The sequence below is a fragment of the Miniopterus schreibersii genome (genome assembly GCF_964146895.1).
Source record: "Miniopterus schreibersii genome assembly, chromosome: 11".
Taxonomy (NCBI): domain Eukaryota; kingdom Metazoa; phylum Chordata; class Mammalia; order Chiroptera; family Miniopteridae; genus Miniopterus; species Miniopterus schreibersii.
In genome coordinates this window covers 4,070,203-4,097,156 of record NC_138111.1, presented here as the reverse complement: position 1 = coordinate 4,097,156, position 26,954 = coordinate 4,070,203, and the positions used below count along the sequence as shown (strand labels likewise).

Below are 26,954 nucleotides of genomic sequence, written 5' to 3'. Positions count from 1 at the left end.
GCGCCCTACGGCGACTCCACGCTCCACGCCCCTCGCTCCCGGGTGGGAAGAAGGCGGGTGGGAGCGGCGAGAGGTTTGGTCCGGTCAGCAGCGGTTCCGGGGCTCGCTGGCGGCCCGGGGGTCCCCGCCGTGCTGCCGAGCGGGTTTTCAAGCCAGACTGGGACAGGTCACGTGAAGACGCCAGTCAGACCGCACGTTCCGTTTATTGATCCCCGAAGGGCTGGGGCTGCCTTTCCAGAGAGCCCCCCCTTGCACCCCTAACGTTCTGAACGCCGGAGGCGGCGCTAACGGTGATAGTGAAGATCGGCGGGCGTTGGAAGCGGAGAGCACCCCGGAGCTGCCGGGCACTGTCCCTTCCACACCTGGACGGAGGCGCCCGCTGCGCCCCAGGGACCGCTGCGGGGTGTGCCCGCCGAGGCAGCTAGGGCAGGGACTGCGGGGTGTGCCCGCCGAGGCAGCTAGGGCAGGCACTGCGGGGTGTGCCCGCCGAGGCAGCTAGGGCAGGGCACTGCGGGGTGTGCCCGCCGAGGCAGCTAGGGCAGGGCACTGCGGGGCCCCCGAGCCCTGGGCTGCAGCGTCCAGTACTGGCCCCGCAGGCGGGCCTGTGTTTCCAGAAAGCCCTGGCTAAGCTCCATCTCGGCCTGGCTGCCCTCCGACTCCCAGTAGAGCGCTCGCTGCCCGCGGAATGTCATCGTTTTCAGACTGTGGATGTCCCGGATCTGGGGGGAAAGGGGCCGCCCAGAAGGGCAGGCCACAAATGAGCATTAGCTACCGTTCATGGAGCCTTAACATACAAGCATCGTACACTCAGGGCCACATTTAACCCTCACTCAACAGCCCTATCAGGAGGACACTGTTATCCTACCCAGGAAACTGAGGCTCAGAGAACTCATACCACGTCCCCCAGGGCACAGGGCTAGGGTGCCACAGCCGGGACTTGAGCCCAGTTCTGCTGGATTCCAGAAGTCGGGCTGCCTCATCCAGAGGAGCGGATACCCTGCAGAGGACAATCGTCCCAGAACACACGAAAGCTCCTGGCCGGAGGGGTTGGCCCCCTCTTCTGGCAAAGTTCATCAGACCCTAAAATCTTGCTCCAGTCCTGGGTTACCTGGCTGTCTACATTAGAAAGGGTCTTGCCTGGGCGGTTGTGGCTCAGTGGTTAAGCGTCGACCTAGGATCCAGGAGGTCAGGGTTTAATTCCCAGTCAGGGCACATGCCCCGGTTGCGGGCTGCAGCCGATCAATGACTCTCTCATCATTGATGTTTCTCTCTCTCCCTCTCCTTTCCTCTCTCTGAAATCAATAAAGATATATTTTTAAAAAAAGAAAAAAAAGGGTCTTTTCTGTCTCTTTCTTGTAGGGAGCACAGTAAACAAGTGTTGGTGAGTAAGTGGAGGAAGTTCTTTTCTCCCATTCTTTCACTACTTTTGAGGTTTTGGGTCTGAAGTAAACTCAGGGGGTCGTCTAGCCCAGCACCCCGGTCCTTGTCCCCAGGGACAGCTGTCCAGAATCATAGCAAAACTCAGGCCATTCCTGTTGCCATCATGGTAGCCTCACCAAGATGTAGCTGGCATCAGTTCCCTCAGCTCCAGGGCCCATGTCGGTGGCCAGAGCGTGGATGGCGATACGGGCCCACGGAGCCACGTCGATGAAGATGCGGCAGCCCCCCACATTTCTCCCATCTGAACTCATCAGTGGACTTGTAATTTCACCCCGGGGTCCGAAGAGCTGCATGTCGCATTCTGCAGGGGAGAGCAGGTGGGTGGACTGGGTGTGGGCCATCTCAAGGACACAGGAGCCCTGGAAAGACCTCTACTGCCAGAGGCCAGGGCAGCTCACAGCTGGGAAGAAGTAAGGGGGACAATATGGCGCTGTGGTCAAGACCAGGACTCCCAAGCAGAAGCCCCCACTGAACCCCATCTCTATCACCTCCTGCTGTGTGATCCTAGGCAAAGACTTTAAACACTCTGAGCTTCCATTCCCTCCTCTTTAAAGTGAAGGGGACGATAGCAGACAATGGGCAGGGTAGTTTTTAGGAGGACTCAGCAAAGTCACACGTGCAAAAGTGCTTAACACTGAGCCTGGCACAAGGATGGGCTCCAACCCACGGCAGCCCCTCTTGCCTCCCCTGAGGCAAGCACCTGCGTGGGGAGGCTGGGAAGTGAGGAGCGATGAGAAGGCAGGCAGGCAGTCGGCCCCTGGACCACTCAGCACCTAGCTACACACAGAGGAGCAGGGGGGGCATCGTCAGATCTCTAAGGAGAAAGAAGCCCTTTAGTGTCCCACTTCTCACCTGAGGCCTAGGGGGGACCCAGGAACCTCTGGTACTGGCTGGGGAAGCCACCTTCAGCCAGCTTGGGCTGTTGGGAGAGGGCCAACCTAGAAAGCCTCCTGAGAAGCAACCTAGAGAGCTACCTGAGGACACTGACGGGGCCATGGGCAAAGCAAGGGGTCCCTGGGACGCCATCCCGTGCGCATGTGCACACTGCCTGTTCTGTGGGGGATGAGACAAAAGGACTGTGCATGGTAACAGGGCTGGGGACAGCAGCTCACAGAAGGGTCCTAAAGGATCGTGAAGGAGAGGAGTGCCAGGGTCAGGGCATGGTGGCCTGAAGGACAGGGTGAGGATATGGGCAGAGTCCCCCTCTGCCCATCTCGCTGAAGCATCCCAGAGAGGAACGGTGAAGCACACACCCTGAGACCTCATGCTGACCACTCATGCAGATGGACACCGGCCACTGCAGGGTGGGGATGCTGGGGGTGTCCAGGAACGTACAGCTTCATCTGGGTCGGCTCAGCTCCGTCTGCCTTGCCCACCGCCCCGCTGGCAGCAGCACCCACTCATTCAGCCTCTGGGGGTGGGGGAGGCTCCAGGGCCTTGCCTACCTCTATGGAAGGTCCCGGGGGCGGGCCGGCTGGAAAACCGCAGCACCACTCCGCCTCGCGGCTGCAGGCGGCGCTGCCGCACCACCAGCGTGTTGGCTTTGGAACTGAAAGTCATGCCCGACAGCTTCCTGCAAGTCCTCCTCCACATGAGCCTGCCCCAAAGCAGCAGCATCTCCCCTAAGAAGTGGCAGAGCAGTGAGGGCCCAGCACCCCCAGTCCAGGGCTGCGGCACAGTGTCCCTGGGGTAGAGGAGCCCAGTTTGGTCCCGAGCCTCCCGCCTACTGGCAGGTGCTCACGTGGCCCTAGACATACCCGTGCTGCAGTTGAGGGAGCTCTCAAGGACTTGGAGGATCACTACCTCACCCAGGGGCCGCCCAATGGCCACTGCACAGTCAGCCTGCCCCGGGCCACGCAAATCAATGACTCCTGTTGGCTCAAGGTGCTGCCAGCCACAGGGACCTGGACAGGGAGCAGGAGCACAGGTGAGCAGAGCTTCCGGGTGGGGCACTCCCAGCAGGGCAGGGCTGGGGTTTTCCACGCTGGGGAAGGAGGCTGACATCCTCCTACGCCCAGCCAGAAGCCTTCTCAGGTCAGGGGTGGGGGCTGCAGGGGTCAGATGGCACCATTCAGGGCACAGAGCCATTTCTGGATGCTCTGCGAGAGGGAGGCAGTGTGTAAGTGGTGCTTGGCTTTGGGTCACAGGCCTTGGGTCTGACTCTGAAACCTTCAGGTTACCTTCCCTTGATGATGATGAAAGTGAGCTTGCCCTTGGCCTGTGAGGAAGGGGCTTGCCATGAGCCTGGCCTCCCAAGCCCATCCCTTCAGCCCAGCTGCACACATCCCAGTGGCCCAACAGCTGTGGCCGCAGGACAACCCCCTGGACATCTCCAATGCCTCTGCCACCCCTCCTGCAGCCAGCCAGCGCCCAGACAGAAAGGAGGAAGGAACATACTGGACTCCACAGGGCTTTCCCAGGGCGCCGGTAGGAGCCCCTGAGTCTGGGGCACTGGGGAAACGAGGCGGGCCCAGGGCTGGGGCCACTCTGGGGAAGCAGCCGCAGGGCCAGCTGTGGTCTGTCCTGAGGCAGTAGCTTCCTCATGGGGCACCAGGATGGGTGTCCCCTGCCCTGCACAGGGCCCAGCCCAGCAGCCCCGCACGGTGGCAGGCTTGGGCAAGTGCTGGCAGAAGTCGGCTGGCACGGGCCCCCGGGCCTGGGGTCCCAGGCAGGTGTCATGCCGGCGCTGGATGCCATCCCCACAGGAGACAGAGCACTGCCAGGAAAGAGGGAAAGGAGTCAGCTGACCCTTCCTGAGGGTAACAAGGACAGGTGACCTCAGGCCAGGCACGGTCTGATATAACCTTTGCACAGCACTGGAGGCGGGTACCTGTCTCCGTTTTACAGAGGAGGACACTGAGGCTCAGGGAGGTTACCTCCTATGGGCCTCACAGGGAGCAGGAACAGGGATTCAAGCTCACGTCTGTGTCACCCTTGAGGCCTCCTTGCCTCTCCAAACCCTAGAGCAGGGATCAGGCAGCATGGACTCCTCCTGTCAGTCCCCGCAGCCCGTCTGCCCTGCCCTCCTGCGCTGCACTGCCCTCGTCCGAGCCCCCTTCTCCCCTGGCCCAGATGCCCCTGGTCCTGCTGACCAAGGCACATGGTGGCTATCTGCTTTGCCCCTCTCCACACCGTGAGTGAGCCTCTGAGAAGGACCCAGCCCTATGTACTGCCGCGTTCCCATGCCCTGTGAGGCACTGGGCCCGGATGGCGCCTGCCTACCCGTGTGGAACTGCGTTGTCAGCTCTTCACCTTCCCGTGTCTCCAGACCTCAGAGCCTCTTAAGGCCCGGTTGCCCTCCACGCCTCTAGGCCTTGCTGTCTTCCACCTCTAGGTGCCCCGGCTGCCCCTTCCCAACAAACCCGGCTTTCCATCTCCTTTCAGGGAGTCACAATGACTCAAAGTTCCCCAGGGTCCCATGCGTGAGGCCCCTCAGCTGACGCACTCTCAGCTGCAGGCGCAGCACTCACCAGCGTCCAGGCGCTGACGTGCCACTGGTAAGTGCAGTCCGCAACGACGCAGGGGATGCTGGCCTGCGGCCGCACCAGAGCTGCACAGGCCGCCCCGTCCACCTCCACGTCCTGGCCCTGGTCCAGCTGCACGCAGGCTATGGAGCGTGTGGCGGTGCCTAGGCCACAGCTGGCTGAGCATGGGCCAAGGGACGTGACTTTCCACCTGCAGGAAGAGAAGACCCCAGAGAGACGCTGCACCCCCACCTCCACTCACTAGATGCCAGTAGCATTCCCAGCCCCGGTCATGACAATTTATTAAAATGTCTCCAGACATCGCTACATGTCCCCTGAAAGGCAGAATTGCCTGGTTGGAAAACCCCTGCCATTGAAGGAAGAAAGACAATAAACAGAAATAAATATTAGGAGGCGGCAGATGCTGTTAAGAATAATTAAGCAGCCCGGCTGGGGGTGGATCAGCAGTTGAGCATCGACCTAGGATCTGGGAGATCGCAGTTCGATTCCCATAAATCCCAGATCACCTCTAAACATGACGTGGAAATAAGTGGGGGTACAAGGCCAATGGGTATTAGCACAAGCAACGAAATCAACAGACATTTTGGTAGGATGGTAAATGGGTCATAAAGCTGCCAATTTAAGACAATTTAATATGGGATAGGAATAGGGGAGGGGGGCCAACAGAGTGTGGTAGAAAACCTCCACATGGACCCCAACAGACCCAAAGGTTGAGGGCGTGATAAGGGGCCGCCGGGAGAAATTCAACAAGCACTGCTGGTCAGTGACTTAGAAAAATAAAGCTTGCTCCCAGCTTTGCAATATGCCCCAAATAAATCGTAGACCGGTTCAAGGGGTTAAATGTAAATGGATCTCATCTGTAGGCGTGTTTCTTTAAAAATGAGACAGATGGGCGGGAAATGTGGCAATATGGTGACACCTATTAAATCTGGTAGGGGACATAGGTGTCTGTTACCTTCTTTTCCGGCCGTTTCTGGACGATATGGAAAAGCATTCCATTATTAAAAATGCAAGAGCACAATGAGGAAGCCATGGAGGAACTGTGAGCGTGGTGGTGAGTGTCTGCTCTCCCCTGGGGAGGGCTCCAGCCTGGTCTCTGGGCCCCCCCGGCTTGAGCACTATTCTGCCCTGCGTGGGCTCCCCCAGCGCTACCCACACCCACACCCCCATTAGAACCAACAGCGCCGTGCCACTGAGCCATCCTTGGGTCCCCATGACACCTGGCCTGGCTTCTGCACACACCAGGAGCTCAGTCCACCTGCTGGACGTCCCAGGGCTGCTGACCTGGGCGGGCAGGGCTCCGGGCTGCAGGCTTCCTGCTGCTCTGGGTGAGGGAGCCCCTGGCACTGGGCATCCGGCAGGATCTCCTCCTCTTTGTCCTGCCCATGGGCCCGGGCACAATACAGGATCCTCCGCATGACCCCTCCCCCACAGCTCACGCTGCAGGCCGCCAGCTTGTACCGCCATCTGGGGCAAACCGGAGTCAGAAGAGGACCCAGAGAAGCCAGGAGGCCCCCTCACTTCCCCACACCAGGAAGGGCCTAGAGAGGCTCTCTCTCTGGGGGTCACCCTTACCCCTCCGCTGAGAGGCACGGCACAGTGGACAGAACATTCAGAAGAACCCATTTTACAGAAGGGGAAAGGGAGGCAAAAAAGATATGTCCAAAAGGCAGTGTGGGAGGGGCAGGGCACCCCGGGGATCCTGCTAAGATGTCTGTGTCCAATGCGGATCCCAGCCCCACCACCCCCTGGACCTGCCTCCCGCTACCTGTGCCACGTTGCACCAATCACCACCCATCACACTAGCTGTCTCTGCCTGATATATCATCCATCGCCCCTTGGCCCCAGCGTCTGCTCCAGGGAGGCAGGGATGCTTGTCGTCTGGTTCACTGCTGTGGTCCCTGGTGCCAGAACAGTGCCTGGCACAGTAGGTGCTCAGTAAAGAGCAGGCGATGACAAAATGAACCATCAACCAACAATGTGCGCACACAGCATCCTGGATCCACTGCCCTGCGCTCTACATGCAGCCCCGTGAAACCCCCCAGGACCACCTGCCTCCCTGGGAAGGGCCCACCTGGCGGGGCAGGGCTCCGGACTGCAGGCCTCGAGGGGTTCGGGCTGGGGCACTGGCCAGCACTTGGAGTGAGGTAAAGAGATGTAGCGTCCACGGTCCAACCTCACACAGCGCACAGCCAACGGCACCTGTCCCCCTCCGCAGGTCACTGGGCATGGCGCCAAGGCTCGGGTCTCCCACCTGCAGGGAGACCATACCCAAGGGTAGGACTCCTTCCTCCACAGGGGACACAGGCTGCTGCCCCGTGCACAGTCTCCTTCCCCACTCACCAAGGCGGGCATAGGGCAGCCTGACAGACCTCCCGCCGGCTCGCCGGCTTGCTTGCCAGGTCACACAGCTCTTCCTGGACAGGTGTCCTGAGGGCAGAGTCCATGCACATGAAACGCAGCTCCATGTGGCCTGCAGGAAGGAAGCAGGGACCCCGTGCCCCAAGAGGAGGGCTCAACCGGGACCACAAGTGCGCACCTCTCTGAAAAGCTCTAGCAGAGGGTTTGAGTCTTGGCCCTGCCACTTACCAGCTATGTGACATTGGACAAATGACCTAACCTCTCTGAGCTTCAGGGTTTCTCATATACTGATGCCTAACTTTCAGGGATATGTATAAAAATTTTTAAAGGGGAGATATGAAGTGCCTGATACATAGTAAGTGCTCATAGTAGCTGCTATTATTTACTGAGAAGGGGTATAAGAACGGCTATATGAACACCTCTCACTGTGTTTGTCATGAACATATTGGGAGCATCCTCAAAATAAATCTGTGGTCTCCATTCTAAACGTGCTAAAGTTTTACTGAGCAAGTTGGTAGGGGGGACGTTTAAAGAACACTGTGTATCTTAGGATCAATTTTGTTTCTTTGGTTTGGCCACCAGGAACTCAAAGCTAAATTTGGGGCGCATCTCTCACAGCTTTTCTGGATCTTAAGAAATATGTTTGCCTGGCCGGCGTGGCTCAGTGGTTGAGCATCAACCTAGGATCCAGGAGACTGAGGTTCAATTCCTGGTCAGGGCACATGCCCAGGTTTTGGGCTTGATCCCCAGTAGCGGATGTGCAGGCAGCAGCCAATTAATGACTCCCATCATTGATGTCTCTATCTCTATCTCTCTCTTCCTCTCCCTTCCCCTCTCTGAAATCAATAAAAATATATTTTTTTTTAAAAAGAAATATGCTTTTGGTGCCAATATGCTGGGTTTTATGATCTTCCCATCTTTCCACCAATCACTGAAAATGCTACATGGCTGTCTGCGCTTTGCCCCAATCTCCTTGTACACTGTGTCATGTGCTTGCATGGTTGGAATTTTCAGAAAGCTACTCCAAATGCTTTTCAGAACCAAGCAAAATGTAGGCAGGTAAGAATTAGCTAACAAGTGCTGGTCTTCAGGGGCCTCACCTTTGCCACAGGAGACGGAGCACGGCCCTGCTAGGGGAGTCCACACGTGTGCAGCGGGAGCCCCCAGCCTGGTACTGCCTGATGGGGATGCAGCCTCCATCCCCGGAGGCTGGAGGTCCAGCTGTAGGGGGCAAGCAACAAGCTGGTTATTCTGGGCACCCCACCTCCAGACCTCTGCCCCAACTGGCGCAATCTCTTCAGGAGAAAGAAGTGGTCACAAGCACCCCAGGGGCTGTCCCTCCCTGCTGATCCTGGCTGGGAAGACTTGCTCTCCGGCCCCCAGGGGATGCCTTCACCACACGCCCTACCTTGGGCTCTGCATCAGCGTGAGTGGTCACTGTGGGGCAGGACTGAGAGCTGGGGCTCAGAAGCTGGATTGGCCAACACCTTTGTCTAAAAGCAACAGCACCCAGCCTCGAGCCCCTGGACACTAGGTGGGAGCCTGGCAGTGTTTCTCCGTGCAGCCGGGAAAGGGCAGCATTCTAACAGGGCCTGGGTCCCCTCAGCCTGGCTTGTTATGGGGACGGGGGCTTCCCAATGGACCCTGAGCTCTGTTTCTAAGTTTATCCTTGGACCAGGGATCCGGCAGACAGCAGCCCTGCAGAAGGATAGTCTTCCCATTCTGGCCATGAGGCCAACCCAGGGCTCCCCATTCTCTCTCCCAGACAAGGACCCAATAGCCACCCCCATTCCCAGGACACTCCCATGGCCCCAACCCGGAGGACATACCACCTCCATACAGGGCTCGAGGGCAGCTGGTTTCTTGTCTGTAGAGGAGGGCTCAGCAGTCACTGGTGCCTCTGGGCCATCTGTTGCCTGCACGCACGTGACATTCTGTACGGCCAGGTCTGCTCCACAGGCTGAGGAGCATGCGTCTGACACCTCCCACCTGATGGCACAAGACAGCCATCAGGCCCTGCCTCTGCCATCAGGCTGTCTGTGCAGCCTGGCCACTGGGGCAGGGAGAACCTGCTCCCCAGGATCCAAGAACCCACAGAGGGGCCCCACAAAGGAAGCCCAGGGCTTCTCCCTGAAGTGCCAACCAACTGTGGTGGACACTGCTCAGCACCAGGGCGCAGTGACACAGGCTTGACCCTTCGGCCTTTCAGAGGCGAAGGTGGGCCTCCCGCCAGATAACCACATGGCTCCCACTGCCCAGCAGGTGCTGAGAATCATGTGTCAGATGCAATCCGATCACCCAGGTCAGGGACAGAAAATTGTTCCATGGTGCCAACCCGGAGAGGCAGTGGCTGCCTGGAGAGCTGTGTTGAGAAGGATTCTGAGGCAGGAGCAGCCCTCAGTGGGCGAGTGGTGATCCCTATGTCTGCTGTGGACTACAGAGGTGAAAAGGAGCCCGGAGCCAAGTGTGGGCCACCAGGGACCCAGGCCAACTCCCTCCCCAGTGGGGCCCAGAGAGGAAGGGGACTTGCCTTGGTCACCCAGCTAATTAGCAGTAAGTCAGAATGATAAGCCACTGTCAGCTTGGGCACCAAGGGGACAAAAGACACCAGGGAAGTGATGACAGTAATGACGAAGTGACATTTATTGCTTCACAGCCGTGGCTTCACTTGGTCCTCACAACCCCTCCCTGAGTAGGGACTTGGGAACTTCAGAGAGAAATTAAGTCCAGGGTTTCCTGAAGTTGGCATCCCTAACTCTGGGCCACTACTGCCTATCACCCAGGATGGTGGCCCCTGGCTAGAGGCCTTGGGCAAAGGTGTCACTCAGAAGGGGCAGGGCTCAGTGCAGGGACAGGCCCTGGCAGAGAGAATCTGCCCCAGACTCGGCGCTCACCTGGGGGGGCAGGGCTGGGAGTTACAGGTTTCTACCACCACTGGCTTCTGGGCCAGCGCTCGGCACCGGGCCGGGGGCAACGTCCTCAGACGGTGGCCCTGGGCCTCCATGCAGCGCACTGCCCGCTCCCGCAGGCCTCCCCCGCAGGAGGCGCTACATGGGCCGAAGTCTCCAGCTGCCCAGCTGAGGAAGAGAGGGACAGAGTGTCAGGCCCCTAGCCACGTCCCCAGGCTGGTTCAGGGGGACAGGGTGAGAGGCAGACAGATCTGTCCAGCTGACTCACTTCCCTGGTCTGGGCTGGGCCCCATGACCCTTCGGGTACCTGAACACTGCACAGGGACATCCGGCCCGCCCTCTAGCTCTCCAGGTGTCCCCAAGCTGCACCTGAGTCTGAGGACACCTGTATAAAAGTGCAGGTGGTAGCTGCCCCAGCCCTGCACCTAACAGGAACAGCTTTGTCCCTGACGTTATGCTCCTACCAACCACACCTGCCTGGCCAGCGATAGCCAGGTACTTTCCATCAGGTGCTTTCTACGAGGTTACCTCCCTGAGTCTCCCCCACAACCCTCCCAGGTAGGGTGACCATCTCCATGTTAGGGACCACCTCAGCCCAAAGAGGGCGTGTGCTGCCCGCAGACAGGGTACATCAGGTGTGGTCACTGTCACCTGTGTCTACCTGAGGCTCAGTGTCCTCACCTGCAAAATGGGGACATTGACAGCACCCGCCTCATAGGGCAGTATCCAGTACTAAGCGATAACATACACAAAAGCTGCCTTGCCCAGACCATGAGGCAAGGGCCCCACGGTCCAGGGGAGAGCCCCGCAGCCATTCTGACCCACCCGGGATCCGCAGACAGCACTCACTATGGGGGGCAGGGTCCAGGGCTGCAGGATTCTGACCAGGCCGCCGGCTGCGGGCTCCCTCCGCACTGAGCAGCCTCCACCCACTCGCTCCTGGCCTGGTCCAGACAGCTGTAGGTCACCCATCGCAGCCCTGTGAGGAAGAGGGGGGCTAGGCCACCTCCACACCGGGGGCAAACCAGGCTTCGGGCAAGCCCTGCCCCGGGCCTCACCTGGCCCAGGCCTCACCTGCCCCACAGCTCACCGAGCAGGACCCCCGCACGGCGGCCCACACCCAGGCCTGCCGCAGTCTAGGCTGGAAGTAGGTGAAGGTGATGTCTGGGCGGGTGACGTTGCCATACTCCTCGCCATAGCGCCTGTATACCTGCACAAGGACGGTGGGCTCAGGCCTTACCCAGTGAGCTCCCTGAGGGTCACTGTCATCGCCACCCCCGAAGGCCTTCGACTTTTCACTCCTCCATCCCTGTACTATTTTGCTCAGCAAGCCATAACTAATGTTGACTGCACACCAGGTTCTGGGGACAGCACAGCAAACGGGACACTGTCCCAGCCTCCAGGAGCTCCCAGTGGGTGGGGTGGTGACAGATAATCCTAAAGTGCCTGGCAGGTGCAGGATAGCAATATGAAAGGGTATAGGTTGCTAGGGGTAGGGCAGGTCAGGAAGGAGCTTCTGGGGACATGGAGCAGAGGGGGGTGACGGGGCCTTCAGACAGAGGGGAGCCCAGGCAAGAGCCCGGGGGTGGGATCAGCAGGAGGTGAGGACTGAGCGGTCAGCAGGAAGGGGCAGATAACTCCTGAAACATGCTTTGACCCTTGGAGGCAGGACTGTGATCCCATTCTACAGAGGGGGAGACTGAGGCCCAGATGACGCACACAGCATCAGGGAGTCAGGATGAGAATCTGGGCAGCCCAGCATCTTTGCCTGAGAATGGCAAAGCCTGGGAAGGGAATGCTCAGGTTCCAGTCAGGCCCTCACAGTGCCCGGCCCTTTATCCCGGACCTTCTGGGGGCCTTACTTCCCCAGCATCATAATGGGGCATCCCCAGTCCTCTGGACACTTTCAAGATCCAAACTGGCACACACTTTGAAGCATGGCCACCTCTCATGGCACCCACATTGGGCACCAGACTCTGCCACACACTTAATGTACGTTATTTAAAAACAAATCTTAGCAACTTTACAGTATAGGTATGCTCCATCCCATTTTTCAGATGGGGAAACTGAGGCTCAGAAAGGTTAAATCTGCTGTCCAAGTTCCTGCAGAGCCAGGATTCGAACTCTAGCGCACCTGAGCCCACAGCCGGGGCTCTTGACCCCAGCTCACCCTGCTTTCAGCTCCTGGGCTGCCACTGTTCCTGGAGGGATGCTCCCTGATCCTACCCCCTTGGGTCTCTAATCTTGGCACTGGTCCAACCAGCCTCCCCCACTGTCTCGCTCCCTACACCGTCCTCCAACCAGGCCTGACAAAGGCCCCATCCCAACTCCAACTGCACAGAGCCCCTCAGGAGCCCCCGGGATGCCCAGGAGGAAGCCCAACTCCTCACCTGGCCAGGAAGGCCCCTCAAGGTCTGCCCCGCCCTCTAGACTTTTTGCCTGAAGGGTCCCCTTCCTTCATTCCTCCTAATTACCTCTCCTGTGCTCTCGGGACACTTCCCGCCTGGCTGGCCTGAGCATTAGCTCGTCTCAGAACCCAGCCCTGCTGCCCCTCCCCGGGGAAGCCGTCTGGGCCCTGCTCAGGGCTCTCCGTCTCACCCACTGCCAGAGCTCCAGGGGCTCTGTGGGTCCTCCCAGTGACCGCTGAGTGAACGAGTGAGTGAATGAACGGACAGACAGGGAGCCCCTGGAGGAGGCCTTCCTGGTCACCTGGATCTCTATGTCTTCCTGGGTGGGTCCCCGGATGAAGATCTCCTCCAGGCGGGGCAGCCGGTCCTCAGTGAGGGTCACTTTGTACTCAATTCGACTGTCCTCCAGGAGGGAGGGGTGGGTGGTGCTGGGAGAGATACTTAAATTCCCAGCCACCACGTAGCGCCCTCGGATCCTCACTGCTGTGGGGGGAGTGAAGCCCGTCAGCACATCAGAGCCCCCCACACCCAAGGGAGGTGGGCTCCACCCTCTTTCATGGAAGAGGTCCTGGTTTAGGAAATGGGCCAACGGGATGTAACCTCCATGGCCACATCTGCAACTGTCCTCCCGAGTCCCCAACCCCCAGGAGCAGGTCCTCCTATGTCTTGGTCTCTGCAAGGCACACCCTTCAAGGTACACACAGGGGTCTGACCACAGCAGGCTTCCTCATAGCAGCGACTCTGTGCCGCCTTCCAGCACCTAGTGAGCACTGTGGGCTGCCTTCGCTCACCAGGTGTACTCACACCAGCTCTACAGGCAGGCTCAGGGGCTCAAGGACAGCAGGCAGGAGCCCCACTCTGGGTTCAAAGGTCAGGTGTGGGTGTCCCCTGGACACGAAGTCCCATAGTGGCACTGACTAGTGAAAAAGTTGGCTCTGCCCAAAGACAGGTCTGGCCTTTGTCCTCGGCTTCCGGGAGGAAACCTGTGTCAGCCGATAGGAGTGTCTCTGTTTAAGATGGGGTCTGGCTACAGCAGAAAGACCAAACACATGGTCTAGGGCCTTTGGGTCACATGGCATCAGTCAACCTGGAGACTGAGATCGTCCATGTGAACATTCAATCGATCAGTCAGTCAATGAACCAATTGTGCCTATATAACAAAGCTCGGAGAAAACGGGACACTGAGCCTGGGTGAGCAACCGCGGTTGTCAGGACTCCATGCATGTCACATTTCCGTGCTGGACATGGAGCCTCCCAGACCCTGCCCTGGGCGTCTCTTCCTTGGCTAGTTTTATTCTGTATCCTTCCTGTTTTCAGCCATAACCGTGAGCATAACAGCTCTGAGTTTTGGGAGTCCTAGTGAGCAGTCCAATCTGATGGTGGCTTGGGGAACCTCCAAACTTGAAGGTGGAGTCAGCAGTGCAGGCATCTTGGGGACCATGCCCTCAAACCTTCGAGGTTTGGCTAACTCTAGTGGGCATCCTCTGGCCAACTCACCCAGGTGTGTGAAGAGAGGCTTGTGGTTGGCAATGTAGACACTGGTCAGGTTGGGAGTGAGCGTCAGGAATGTGACATACTCTAGGAGGAAGCAGAGGAGGGTGGGTGGGCTCAGTCACCTACATCACAGTCAGGGAGCAGATTTCAGTGTTACCACAAAAAGGGCCTCAACACCAAAAGTTCTCAATGTGCGGGGCTGCCTCAAGCAGCAGTGAGGCCCCCGTCACAGGGGGCAATCAAGGCCAGGCTGGCAAAGTGGAGGGTGGAAGCTGAGGCCTGCTAGGAGGTTCCAGGGCTGAGCAAACGTGTGGACCCCCATCCCACCCCACCCCAGCCTGGTCATCGGGCACCAAGGCTCTGGGCTGCCAGGGCTTCTTGGGGATTGGGGGCCTCCCCTACCTTTGGCTCTTCCGGCCATGAAAGAGCCGTTCTGTGGGCTGCACGTGCTGTTGTCCCCTCCACACACCTGGCACACATCTGGCACCTGCTGGGAGTCCATCCGGCCATCACAGCCGAATGTCTGTGCAAAGGGGAGTGGCAGGTGAGACCCAGCTGCATGTCATTGAAGGGCAGCCCCCCTGATGCACACAGCTCCGAGCTTCTCAGATTCACATGACCAACTGGGCCCAGTTTTAGAGCATCTGATGTCCCTTCAGGAAGCAAGCTTAAATGACTCGCCCCAGGTCAAAGCGCAGATCATAACCCCCACCTGACCCCAAGGTCTACCCTTTGTTCCAGCGTCTCCCCGTGCAGACTGCTGAAGCTTCACGGGGCCAGAGCCCACAGACTTCGTCCCCAGGAGAGGCCTTTATGTCTTGGCTTTGTTGGGACAGGCCTTGGGGCCACAGGGGACAGAAAAGCACACGATGCCCTCAGGTGCCTACCCTGCAGCTGCCCAACACGCATAGGCTTAGGGTCCCGTCCTCCCGAGGGCCACTTGGCACACATCGGGTCCCATCCTGGAAACTGTCCCCACGCCTCACAATGAAGCTTTCGCCAACGGCCCGGCACATGTGTCTGCACAGAGCATCCCCTGGGAAGGCAGAGGGACAAGGAACACTGATGCAGGGTGGCAGGGAGCAGGGAGGGCAGTGACCCCGCAAAGCATGCTCCTGGGGGCCCTCGCCCCACCAGCCCTGCCTAGCTTCACCCTCGGCATTCAGGGTGGGATCCTATTTTCCCCCTGAAGCAGCATCGCAACCACGATGTAATACACACTACTGAGCGATGATCCAAGGAGCACACTGGGTGCTTCCCCTGCGTCATCTCACTGAGTCCTTCCAGCAGCCTGAGCAGTGAGATGCTGCTCTTATCCCCACTTTACAGATGGGGAAACCAAGACTCAGAGATGACCTGCTACAGGGGGCCTGCCAGGATGGCTCCATGGTCCCTCTGATGCACAGTCTGAGCCTGAGTCCTGCTGTCAACAGCATGGAGCGATGGGGGCCGACTCTCCCCGCCCTCGCCTGGCTCCCCTCTGCAGCCCCAGGCCCCACCTTGACTGTACTGCACAGCAGGGCCCCAGCGGTAGAAGGAGGTATTGCCGGGGGAGAGGTGCAGAGGCTTCCCCTCGGTCTCGGCACACTGCTCAGACATGAACTCCAGCTGGGTCGTCTCGCAGGCCTGGCCAGAGAGCAGAGGACAAGCACAGAAGGGGCCTGGGGTGTAGGGCTCAGGCAGGGGCCCCAGGATGGGGGGCTCTGACAGGGGGCTCTTGGGGCAGGGGGTTCTAGGGCAGAGGACCTAGAGCAGGGGACCCTTGCCACTGGGAGACAGTGAGGCACCCTGCAGTGTGAGGGCCAGACTAAGGGTTTGAGCCTGGCTCCCGGCTGCACCTCAGTTCCCTGCTCTGTGAAGTGGGGTGACAGGAGTCTCTTTCTGCTGATAGGGGAATTCCAGGAGAATTTGTGAGGACTCAGGACAGGGACTACCACCCAGCAGCACAGAGGAAAGTGGGGCAAAGAACACTGCTCTTGGACCCAGGAGCCCAAACTTCAGAGAACAGGGTCTTTATTTATTCACCACGCATGTGCCTCTAGAGGCAGGTGGTTAGAAAAGTCCTGGCAAAGGGCCTCGCCGCAAGAGCCTCAGTGCCAAGGCATCTGAGAGAAAAGGATCGGAGTGGACCCGCTAAGCAGGGCCAAGGGCCACAGATGCCCCACACAGGCGACCCCCACCCCCATGCCCCAGATGAAGACTCCCTCCAGGTCTGGCCTCCAGGGTCTGCCTGGAGAAAGGGGGAGGAAAGGTCTCACCACATGCAAATCCTAATGTCAACGCAATCAGTCCAGCACTTCACACCCACTCTAACGGCCGTGATAAAAAAACATGGACAATTAGCCTGGTGGTGTGGCTCAGTGGTTGAGCATTGACCTATGATCCAGGAGATTGCGGTTCGATTCCCAGTCAGGGCACATGCCCGGGTTGCGGGCTCCATCCCCAGTGGGGGGCGAGCAGGATGCAGCTGATCAGTGACTCTCATCATTGATGTTTCTCTCTCCCTCTCCCTTCCTCTCTCTGAAATCAATAAAAATATTTTTTTTTTTTTTAAATAAAAAGCATGGACAATTAGCCCTGGCCGGGTGGCTCAGTTGTTTGGGGCATCATTTTGTACAACAAAAGGTTTTGGGTTCAATTTCTGGTCAGGTCACATACCTAGGTTTTGGGTTTGATCCCCAGTCAGGGCATATGCGGGAAGCAACCAATCAATGTTTCTCTCTTACATCGACGTTTCTCTCTCTCTCCCTCTCGCTTTCTTCCTCTCTCTCTAAAGTCAATAAAAACATATCCTCAGGTGAGGATTAAAAAAACACAGACGATAAGTGCCGGAGAGCACGTGGAGAAACCGGACCCCTGGCACACTGCTTGTGGGAATGTGACATGGGTCAGCTGCTGTGGGAGAGGTTTGGAGGTTCCTCAAAGAGCTAAACAGAATTACTGCGTGACCCAGAAAATCCACTTTTAGGTGTATACCTAGAACAACCGAAGACAGGACTCAAGCAGGTTCACGGACACAGAGGTTCAGAGCAATACTATTCACAACAGCCAAAGAGTGGAAACAACCCAAATGTCCATCACAGGATGAATGGATGAACAAAATGTGGTCCATCCAGACAATGGACTGTTACTCAGCCATGAACAGGAGCAAAGCACCGACACCCACAACATGGATGGGCCTTGAAAATATGATGCCAAGTGAAAGAAACCAGGAGCTGTATGCTCCCGCTTATAGGAATTGCCCAGAACAGGCAAATCTATAGAGACGGGAAGACTAGTGGTTCCACGGGCTCAGGGAGAAGGGATGGGAGTGGCTGCTAATGATCCCGGGTCTCGCTCTGGGGTGATAGGGATGCCTTGAAACTAGGCAGAGGTTGTAGTTGCACAATATTGTGAATGTACTAAATGCCACTGAATTGCACTTTAAATTAAGTTGATTTCATGCCATGTGAAATTCATCTGCATTTATAACTAAAAGAATCACAGTGGCTTCACAGTGCTGAATTGTATTACTGAGGAGGGAGGAAGGGAGGGAGGGAGGGGTGTTCTCACTGAAAATACCAGGGTGCCCTGAAAGGAGACGGCATTTGGGCAGGGAGAGGACACTTCAGGGTCCCTCTTCTCAGGCATGGGACAGTCCTGGTGTACACACTATGGCCCCAGTGTAGGTGTTAGTAGCACCCCCTTCACTCTCAAAATTTCTGGTGTGAACCACAAATTACAGCTACCCTGGTCCTTCAGCTCCTCCAGGGCCCAAGCTGCCACCTGCCCCTGTCGCCCTGCCCGGGAAGCAGGCCTACCTGGGTGTTGCACATCTTGGCCTGGAGGTCAGCACCTACGCATGCACGCCCCCCAAAGGCAGGTCTGAAAATGTCCAGGAGATGCAAGGGGTAAGAAGTGACCCACAGATGCCCAACCAGGGAAAATGAGCCACCACCCTCCCCCAACCTTTCCCCCACCCACCCCCATACCTGGGGTTGTTGCATTGCCGCCTCCTGGTGACCACACCTCCTCCGCAGGAGCGGGAGCAAGGACTGGGGGGACCCCAAGCTGACCAGTGCCCGTGCACAGCCCCCATGGGGGTCAGCTCTGCCAGGGAGCGGCAGTGACCCTTGGAGCACCACTACAAGAGAAGGACAGTCAATCTCCTGTTCCCACGGGCACCCTGCAAGCACCCCACACCTGTGGGCACCTCACACCAGGGGTCACAGCCACAGTGCACATGCGGCATCTTGCTGCCCACCACTCCTGACCAGGTGACCAAGGTCAGCTCCAGGGCCCTCTGCCCTGGCTTACTGTGTCCTCCTGTCTCCCACCCCAGGAATCAGGGCTGCCAGGCTACAGGTGCCCTGCACAAGCATGCATGAGCACACATGCACACATGCTCACGCACACTCACATGCTCCCACACACCCTCACACAGGCTCACATACACTCCCTCGCTCCCCGCTCGGACCTTCTCCAGGCCGCACTCTGTCCCGTCCAGGAGGGGAATGAGGAGGCGGCTGCAGCTGCTGTGGTCCAGCGGGTCTGTGTGGCAGGAGAGAGCCTGGCACATGTCCTAAGAAGAGAGGCAGGTGGCCAGCACAGGGGCCGCCAGGGCCTGTTAGGTCAGTGTCCGGCCTTCACTGTCCCTCCCAGGCTGCAGGGCACAGTGACAGCCACACTGCTCTGTGACACTGGTGGCCGGGAGGATGAGCATGGCTGACTTGTCCATCAGGAACAGGGACGGTGGCCCACAGTCCTTTTAGGGACCCGTGAAAGTGTTTTCATTTCTTTTAACATCAGAAGAAAAAAGTAAGTTTTCAGATCAAAGAAAATGTTCTAGTTTATAATATTAACATATCTGTTTTTATACTAACACACATGAAAGTTTATATGTTTTATAAAAACACTGAGCTATAATTCTTAATATTTTGCACGGAGGAAGGGGCCCACAGAGGCAAAAGTGCCTGGGGCCCATGGCGTGCGGTGTGGCCCTGGGAGAAAGTCTGTCTTTGGGGTGCCTGCTCCTTTCACCCCGCCCCCTGCCAGCTGGCGCCTGCTGCAGGGTTCGGCGGGGTCACCTCCTCTGGAAAGCCCTCCAGCTCCCATTGGGTTGCAAGCCCTTGGAACCTGCCTATTTAGAATCAAGGATCATGGGCTCAGGGGCCGTGCCCCAGTCAAAACGCAGACGTGGAGCCCCGGCCCAAAGCTTGGGGATTGAGAGGCAGCTGAGAGCCTGGCCCAGGGTTCCCACGGCGCACCTCGGGGCGTGCGCCGCCCGGAGGGGGCTGCTGGATGCGGGCAGAGGGGGCCTCCAGGAGGGACGGGATGGCCAGCACCCACCGCACGCTGCGGGGACTCACCAGGTTCTCCCGGGTGAAGGTGCAGGCGACCGCGGAGGGGCCGAAGGCCACGCGGCACTGCTCGTCCGCGCCGTAGTAGAGCCCCGGGTGTGCCTCGGGAGGGCGCCCCGCGGGCCCGGACTGCGGCCCCGGCGGGTCCCACACGCAGCGCGCCCGTCCTGCGCTGTGACAAGGCCCGGGGTGGGCGCGGGTGGGGGGCGTGGGGGGAGGGGGGATAGGCGTGTTCAGCCGGTGCCCCCGCCAACGGAGGCAGGGCTGGGCGCAGCGAGCGGAGGTGGTGCCAGAGAAGAGGGAGGGGCCGGGCGATGGAGGGGTCCTGGGAGGGGCGCGATGGAGGGGTCCTGGGAGGGGCGCGGAGCGGGCTATCCTGGGAGGGGCGCGGGGCGGGTGCGATGGAGGGGTCCTGGGAGGAGCGCGGGGCGGGCGCGATGGAGGGGTCCTGGGAGGAGCGCGGGGCGGGCGCGATGGAGGAGTCCTGGGAGGGGTGCGGGGCGGGCTATCCTGGGAGGGGCGCGGGGCGGGCTATCCTGGGAGGGGCGCGGAGCGGGCTATCCTGGGAGGAGCGCGGGGCGGGTGCGATGGAGGGGTCCTGGGAGGGGCGCGGGGCGGGCTATCCTGGGAGGGGCGCGGAGCGGGCTATCCTGGGAGGGGCGCGGAGCGGGCTATCCTGGGAGGAGCGCGGGGCGGGTGCGATGGAGGGGTCCTGGGAGGGGTGCGGGGCGGGCTATCCTGGGAGGGGTGCGGGGCGGGCTATCCTGGGAGGGGCGCGGAGCGGGCTATCCTGGGAGGGGCGCGGGGCGGGTGCGATGGAGGGGTCCTGGGAGGGGCGCGATGGAGGGGTCCTGGGAGGGGCGCGCGGCGGGCGGCGGCCGGACGCAGGGAGGGGAGGGACTGAGAGCGGGTGCGCGAAGGGACGGGAGTGATGGGGGGGAACGGAAGGGTGGGCACAGGAACGGGTGGGATGGAGGGCTGGGTGCAGGCAGATGGCGGAGGGTGGGGAGGTGTGGCTACCTGAGCAGGTGCAGCAGCTGCCGGCGGCTGCAGGGGGACCACGCGAGGCGCCCTCGGGCGGGCGCGGCGCCGTCGGTCCCCATCACGTGGCCGCTGGGCCCGCAGCCGCTGCCGGGCGCGCCGTCGTGCTCCAGGCCGAAGCTGCGCGGGGGCGGGGCGCTGAGATCAGCGTGGCCGGGCGCGGGGCGCGGGCCGGGGTCCCCCCTACCCGGCCGGGGCACTGTCGGGCCACAGCGCGAGGAAAGTGGGCCACCAGCTCACCCCGCGGGTAGAGCGAGTCACGCGGCCGCCCTGCCCCGGCTTCCTGCCAGGCTGGGCAGGTGGCTGGCTCCTGCCAGCTTTGGGTTAATAAATGCCAAGAGGCTTTAGCGATGTGCAGGGCAAACGAACCCCTGGCGTTATAAGTCTGGGGAGGGTGGGGCTCCGGGACCCTGGGGTGCCCCGCCCAAGATCACTTTCTGGATCTGGGGACTGGCTCTGTCAAGTTCGTGGACTAACTGTGCAGTGCGTTTGGAGAAAATGTGCGGACCTCTGACCTCCCTCCCACTCCCAGTGCGAAGGGATGGTTTCCAAGACCCTTTCCCTCCAAACAACACGTGGAGTTGTGATGGGGGCGGGGGGGGGGGCATCAAGGGGAGACGCAGGGGCGGGAGGAAGGTGGAGCTGCTGTGGGCCGAGCTGGGGACAACAGCTGGGCTGCCCTGGGGGGTGGGGGTGCAGGGTTCCCCAGAAGCACTCAGAGGGACTGCAGGGGTGGGCAGGCCGGCAAGGAAGATGGAGAACAGGTTCATTTCTTTACTTCAGGAGTCTGTATACTACTTGAATTTTGCAGCGAGTGTTACTTTCATAATTAAAGGACTGAAAACCTAAAAGCAAAGAACCCACCGCCTTGGGTAGGCGATACGAGGTAGGAGCAGAGATTTGCCCACAAGATGCATAATGTTCATAACTGGAAACATCTGGAAACAACCTAAATATCCAAATAGGGGATTGCTTAAATAAATTAACAGGGCATAGAAAAAAATATTTTTAAAGACCTGGGAGAAACATATTGTTGCATAAAAAAGTAGGTAACAGCCCTGGCCAGGTGGCTCAGGTGGTTCGAGCATCCTCCCATGCACCAAGAGGTTTTGGGCTCCGTTCCCGGTCAGGGCACTTACCCAGGTTTCGGGTTCGAACCTCCATTGGGGCGAGAGTAGAGGAGGCAACCTCTTGATGTTTCTCTCTCACATCAATGTTTTCTTCTCTCTCTCTCCCCCTCCCTCTCTAAAATAGTCAATAAAACATATCCTTGGGATTAAAAAAAAAAAAAGCAGGTAAACCAACACACAGTTTAATCCTCTTTTTCAAATAAAAAACTCTGTGTGTGTGAAGACTAAAATTAAATATAAAACATGAACAGATGTTAGTTCTACATGGTGGGATTTGGGATAATTTTTACAGCTTAGCTTTTCTTTAACTGAATTTCCTCCAAACCTTATTTTCTGATTGCTAAGTTAATTCTGCTTGCTTTTAAAAAAGTTTCCTTTAATGATTCAGTAATCATGAAGCATCAGATTTCCCAGCCCTTACCCCCCCACACACACTCCCTGGTCCACTGGGGTCAAGGGCACAGGCTCCTTCCAGCACAGGCTCTGTCCAGGGCCCACTGCCAGCCTCGACCTCCCCTCCCAGGGGCCCAGGTCAGCTCCTTGGCCTGAGCTTGGGGACAGCTTGTGGGGCCATATACCTGTGTCCAATCTCATGGGCAATGGTGACCCCCAGGTCGAAGCCGGTGTCTTCAGTGATGAGGCAGCTCCATGAGGAGGAGCAGGCGCCCCCCAGCTGGGTGACTCCCCGAACCTGCCGGTTACCATCAGGCAACTCCAGGTCAAACCTCAGGAACAGAAAATAGACAACTGGGCAGTGCTGAGGTGCCTGCCTGCCACCCGGGCCACCTGTGCAGGGAGCAGGAAGGCCAAGGGAGCAGCTCCCAGCAGGCTACCTGGTGATGTAGAGGACCAGGTCAGCATGCCCGGGGTCCCTGTCGTCCTGGGGGTTGACCGTCCTGCTCCACTTGCAGACGCTCAACAGTGAGGAGGTGATGTTGGTTGTGATGTTTGGAGCATCCTGGGGGAGCAGTGGCAGAGCCTGCATTTACTGGACCCACACCAAGCAGGGTGCTGACTGCTGCAGGCCTCAGTCCCCATAACGACCCTGTTCCAGTCCCACGTTACAGATGAGGAGACAGAGGCTCAGCAGTGCCAAGTACGGCCACAGCTGGGATCCGGGTCCAGATCTGGCTGGAAGCTCTGCCATCACCCAGGCTCTATGGCACCAGGTAGAGGGTAAACAGGACAGAAACGGGTTTTCCAGAGACCCTGGGCTTCCAGCTCGGCACCCACCTCGGGCTGCGTGAGGATGATCATCTTTACCAGGTGCACTCGGAACTGAGCCCCCAGGGATGGGTCCCTCAGCAGTTCCGACCCCTGTGGAAGGGCAGGTGGGAGAGGTAAGACGTGGGTGGGGGTAGCTGGCCCCCAGCAGCTCCTGACTTCCAGGGACCACTGGGGAGAGGGCCTGGAAAGGATGCTCCCTCAGCATGGCTGGGGGGTGCACCCAAAATGCTGGTCTTTGAGCTGGGAGACAGCCAGAGGGATAGGCAGATGTGCTCTGGCACCCTCCCCTTGCTCATGGCGTCGGGAGCCCCTCTCCCCTCGCCCAGCGCTGCCCGGCAGAGCACTCACCATGTTGAGGTTGGTGAGCACGTACCGCTCCGTGTCCTCCTGGTGAGCCTGGTAGACATCAGGGCCTACGGCCACCAGCAGCTCCAGGTGCAGGACGCTCCCCTCCACAGCGTGTCTCCGGAGGCGAGAGGAAGGAGGGCCTGGCAAGGGACGAGCAGGCGAGCTGAGATGGAAGTTTCTAGGTAGCAGGTGGACTGTGGCTTTAGCTGCCCGGTCAGCCGTCCTGATGGCCCTCATGTTCCCCACGGCCAGGCCTCTCTGTCACCCTGTGCTCCTGGGCTTGGAGACACAGTGGCAGAGCCCTGTTTCTGCCACTTACCACTTAGGGGGCTGTTAGGCCTGATCCCCAATTTCTTGTGGGGATGTGGGGGAATATGAGAATACCTGCCTCCTGGGCACGGTGACAGCTGGGTGAGTGGCTGGCCCTGTGCCTCCCCCTCACAGCCCCACCTTGGTCTTCCTGGAGCCAGCCTCTCAGCATCCTCAGACACCCACGAACAGATTTAGGACATCTGTGTCCTCCCGACCCCTCAGAAGTAAACGCGCTCAGAGGGTTGAGAGGTCCCAGGTTCTCACATGTCACTATATTGTGACTGTTAGAACTGGTGGCACCTGGCCTGCTAACGGGAGAAGTTGCTGGGTCTTAGGAGGACAGCCTTCTCAAGACATCTCGAGGGCAGGGCTGAGCTCAAAGGACCTTGATCCTATTAGTGACTGGATATTTTGGGGCATGGATGACAGTGTGGGGCCTGGGCGGGAGCTATTGTGTGGCTTTTATGTCCTTCTGGTCACCCCAAAACCCCACACTGGGCATATACTAGAGAACAGGGTTACCCCGAGATGGCAAGTAAAGCCCAAGAAAGCATAACCCCTGGTCCTCCAGAAACATATGTCTCCCCGCAATGCCCCCACCCTCCTACCCCACCCCCAGCACAGCCCCAAACCTTGGTCAGTGTGCATCTCACCACGGAGAGATCAGTTACAATGGGACACCCCTAATTCTCTTGCCTGACCACTAGCCCACCCTGCCTCTGGTCCTCACCAGTCTTTTGATCCAAGTCACCAGTGTATCTACCAGGGAGAAGTGCATGGACACAGCCCTCCAACAACGGGGAAAGGGTTTGGCTGGGACTGGACCCTGCGCCTACCCTGATTCTCACAGAAGAGATAAATATTTACATCCATGGCCAGAAACCACAGGGCTCCTGAAAATCAGTCAGCTCAAGGGAGGCCCAGGAGCGGAAGGGACCAGCCAATTAGTGACTGCGCTTGAGATACTGAGCAGAACCCCGGGGTCAGAACCCTGCTGGGTCCAGAACGCGCAGGAAGTAACAGAGTTCATTAGTGGGGCGGTGGCAGTGGCTCTGACCTCCTCCCAGCACAGCCACCAAAAATCCCAGCTCCCTGAGTCAAGGGTGAGGTACCCCCAGGCTCGGGGAAACTCCCCTCGCCAAGAAATGTGAGAACAGGTACCTTTTAAGGTAGCACCAGGGCCTGAGTAAGAAGTCACTTCCCGGGGCTCCAAGGCCTGAAGAAATCCCTGCAGGAGAGAGGAAGACACACCAGGGAGGTGGGAAGCGGCCAAGGCGAGACGGGGGAGGGAACTCGGAGACCAGTGAGGATGGAGGGGTAGGGTCTGCCCTTCACCGGGTGAGCCGACAGTCCTGAGTCAGCACCTTCAGTGAGCACCCTGCAACCCCTGAAACCCCAGGCGCAGACTCCTCCACCCAGTGCGAGCCCAAAGCTGAAAGAACCCGCCCCCCTTCTGCTGGACGCAGCCACCTCTCCCCCCAGGGACCCGCTTCAGCACCCAGAAAGCTCAGCTCCCCAGCGCTCCTGTACATTCACCCACCTTCTGAACATCGGGGAGTCCCCAGCAGCCCAGGAGGAGGACCGCAGAGGTGAGAATGCCCCACAGGCACGTCCCCCAGGGGTGAATCTCCCTCATCCTCAGCAAAGCCGGGGAGATGTCTGGAAATCAGGTCCCTGTGGAAAGCGACAGACCCCGCTGGGCGGGACCATCGGGCTGTTTACTCTTGGGAACTTCCTCCCGGCAGGGGCCTGGGGGTGGGCAGCCGGCTGCAGGCTCCTCCTGCTGCAGCCTGGGCCTTGGCTCAGAGCACCCACCGGGCCCTGCGCCCTGGCAGGGGGCTGGACCAAGGTGCCCAATCCCCAGGACGGAGCCCCGGCGCAGGGGCCTGCAGCTGTGGACACAGGCAGCACGCTGGGGCTGCGGGCTGGCTCTCACCAACTTCCAGGCTCCGACAAGCTCTCTGCTGACACCTCTACTTTCCGTGGCCTGTCCACTGTCCTCTCCTCATTCCCTTCCTCACCCGTGCTGCAGGCCCCCCACTACACCTCCTCACTCAGCTGTTGCCCATTCTGTGCCTGAGGCTCCCCTGCCAGAGCCGCACCCCCCTTTATCTTTCACAGGCATTCCACCCCGTCAATGCTGTGCTTCCTGCAGACCCAGACTGACACATGGCCCTAAGCCCAGCCGCAGTGTCAGGGGTCTGGGTGTCTGTAATTGGCTCCCAACTGGTCTGTGTTTTCTGTCTCACTCACTCCCCATCCCATTTCCCACAAAGAGCGGCAGTCAGCCGGCGTCACTCCCCAGCTTTAAAACAATCTCCCCTTTGCCCTGAGGATCAAGTGTCCAGACTCCTGCCTGCAGCCTCCCAGGCTCTATATTGCCCTCTGCCTGCATCGCCACCCTCCCCCTTTGCTCACAGAGCTTCAGCCGCGCCAGCCTGCTTTTCACCCCTCAAATACATCAAACGCTTTGCTGTCCCTCGGACCCCTGGCCTCTTATTCAGGTTTCAGCTCCAACGTCACCTCCCCAAAGAGGCCTTCCCTCAGGACCGCACCTAAGTGGCCGTCCAGGTGGGCTTGCCTTATTTAGAAAATAAAAAGCAAGACGGCCAGTTGAATCTGAATTTCAAGTTATATATATATAATTATTTTAGTATAAGTATGCCCCAAATATTGCAACCACTGCATGGATGTATTTCCACTAAAAATTATCCTTTATCTGAAAGCCCTGTTTCTCGGGCCGTCCTGCGTTTTGTTTGGTAACCTAACCCCTGCCGACCTCTACTACATCTCCTGTTATCATCTCTGTTGATCACTACACAAATTATCGTGTTGATGCATTATCTGTGTTTCCCTGGAGGCCCCTCACACACACAGAGGCTCGGGTGGAAACTTTAGGGAAGCGGAGGCCTGATCCGCGTTGCTGTCCAGGTCTGGTCCCGGGCAGGCGTGGAGTGCCCGCAACTTCTTATTCTCGTCACATAAAGCAGTAAATAGCGATTCTTACAGCGCTTTGCCATTATCGGGGATGGCCGCAGTGCCTCCGCAGCCCCGTGGCTCTGGTAAGCCGGGCTAAGGGGCCGGGGTTTCTCCTTCCCGCTCCTGGGCCTCAGTTTCCCGACTCCCCAGGTAGATGCCAGGTGAGGCTGAGCGGGGCGGGCACCGCGCGGGCTCCTCGAAGCCTGGCCGCCCAGCGCCCCCTTGCGGCCGCCTGCGCCTCGGCGCTCTGCGGGCCCAGCCGCGGTGCTACCCCGACAGAGGCCCCCCCCCAGTTCCCTTCCGGCGCCTCCGTTTCTCATCCCCATCCCGGATCTCGTGAGGTCCCGGGCTTACCCTAACCCAATCCTAGGTCGCCGGACCTGAACGCCGCTCGCTGGGGTAGCGACCCTTTGCCTGTGCGGGCGAAGAACCCCGCCTTGGTCCCCCGAGTGGGGAACTAGAGGCGAGGGCTCGGTTTCCA

General features: G+C 59.1%; 1 protein-coding gene across 1 annotated transcript; it reads right to left on the bottom strand.

Moving 5' to 3' along the window:
- Positions 1-22: 22 nt before the first annotated feature.
- Positions 23-26,910, bottom strand: ADAMTS13 (ADAM metallopeptidase with thrombospondin type 1 motif 13). The gene is made up of 31 exons (XM_081151565.1): positions 26,828-26,910; positions 25,035-25,190; positions 24,656-24,722; positions 23,183-23,322; positions 22,841-22,924; positions 22,441-22,565; positions 22,186-22,332; positions 20,457-20,597; positions 19,446-19,608; positions 18,554-18,658; positions 18,069-18,220; positions 17,898-17,961; positions 15,597-15,723; positions 14,985-15,133; positions 14,500-14,620; positions 14,101-14,181; positions 12,905-13,086; positions 11,270-11,405; positions 11,045-11,174; positions 10,181-10,363; positions 9,116-9,275; positions 8,387-8,507; positions 7,269-7,398; positions 7,000-7,179; positions 6,210-6,392; positions 4,911-5,115; positions 3,838-4,156; positions 3,198-3,344; positions 2,886-3,062; positions 1,557-1,741; positions 23-719 (listed from the first exon to the last, which is right to left on the bottom strand). The coding sequence occupies exons 2-31, from the start codon at positions 25,128-25,130 to the stop codon at positions 534-536; spliced, it is 4,386 nt and encodes a 1,461-aa protein (XP_081007691.1). The 5' UTR covers positions 25,131-25,190; positions 26,828-26,910; the 3' UTR covers positions 23-533.
- Positions 26,911-26,954: the final 44 nt, after the last annotated feature.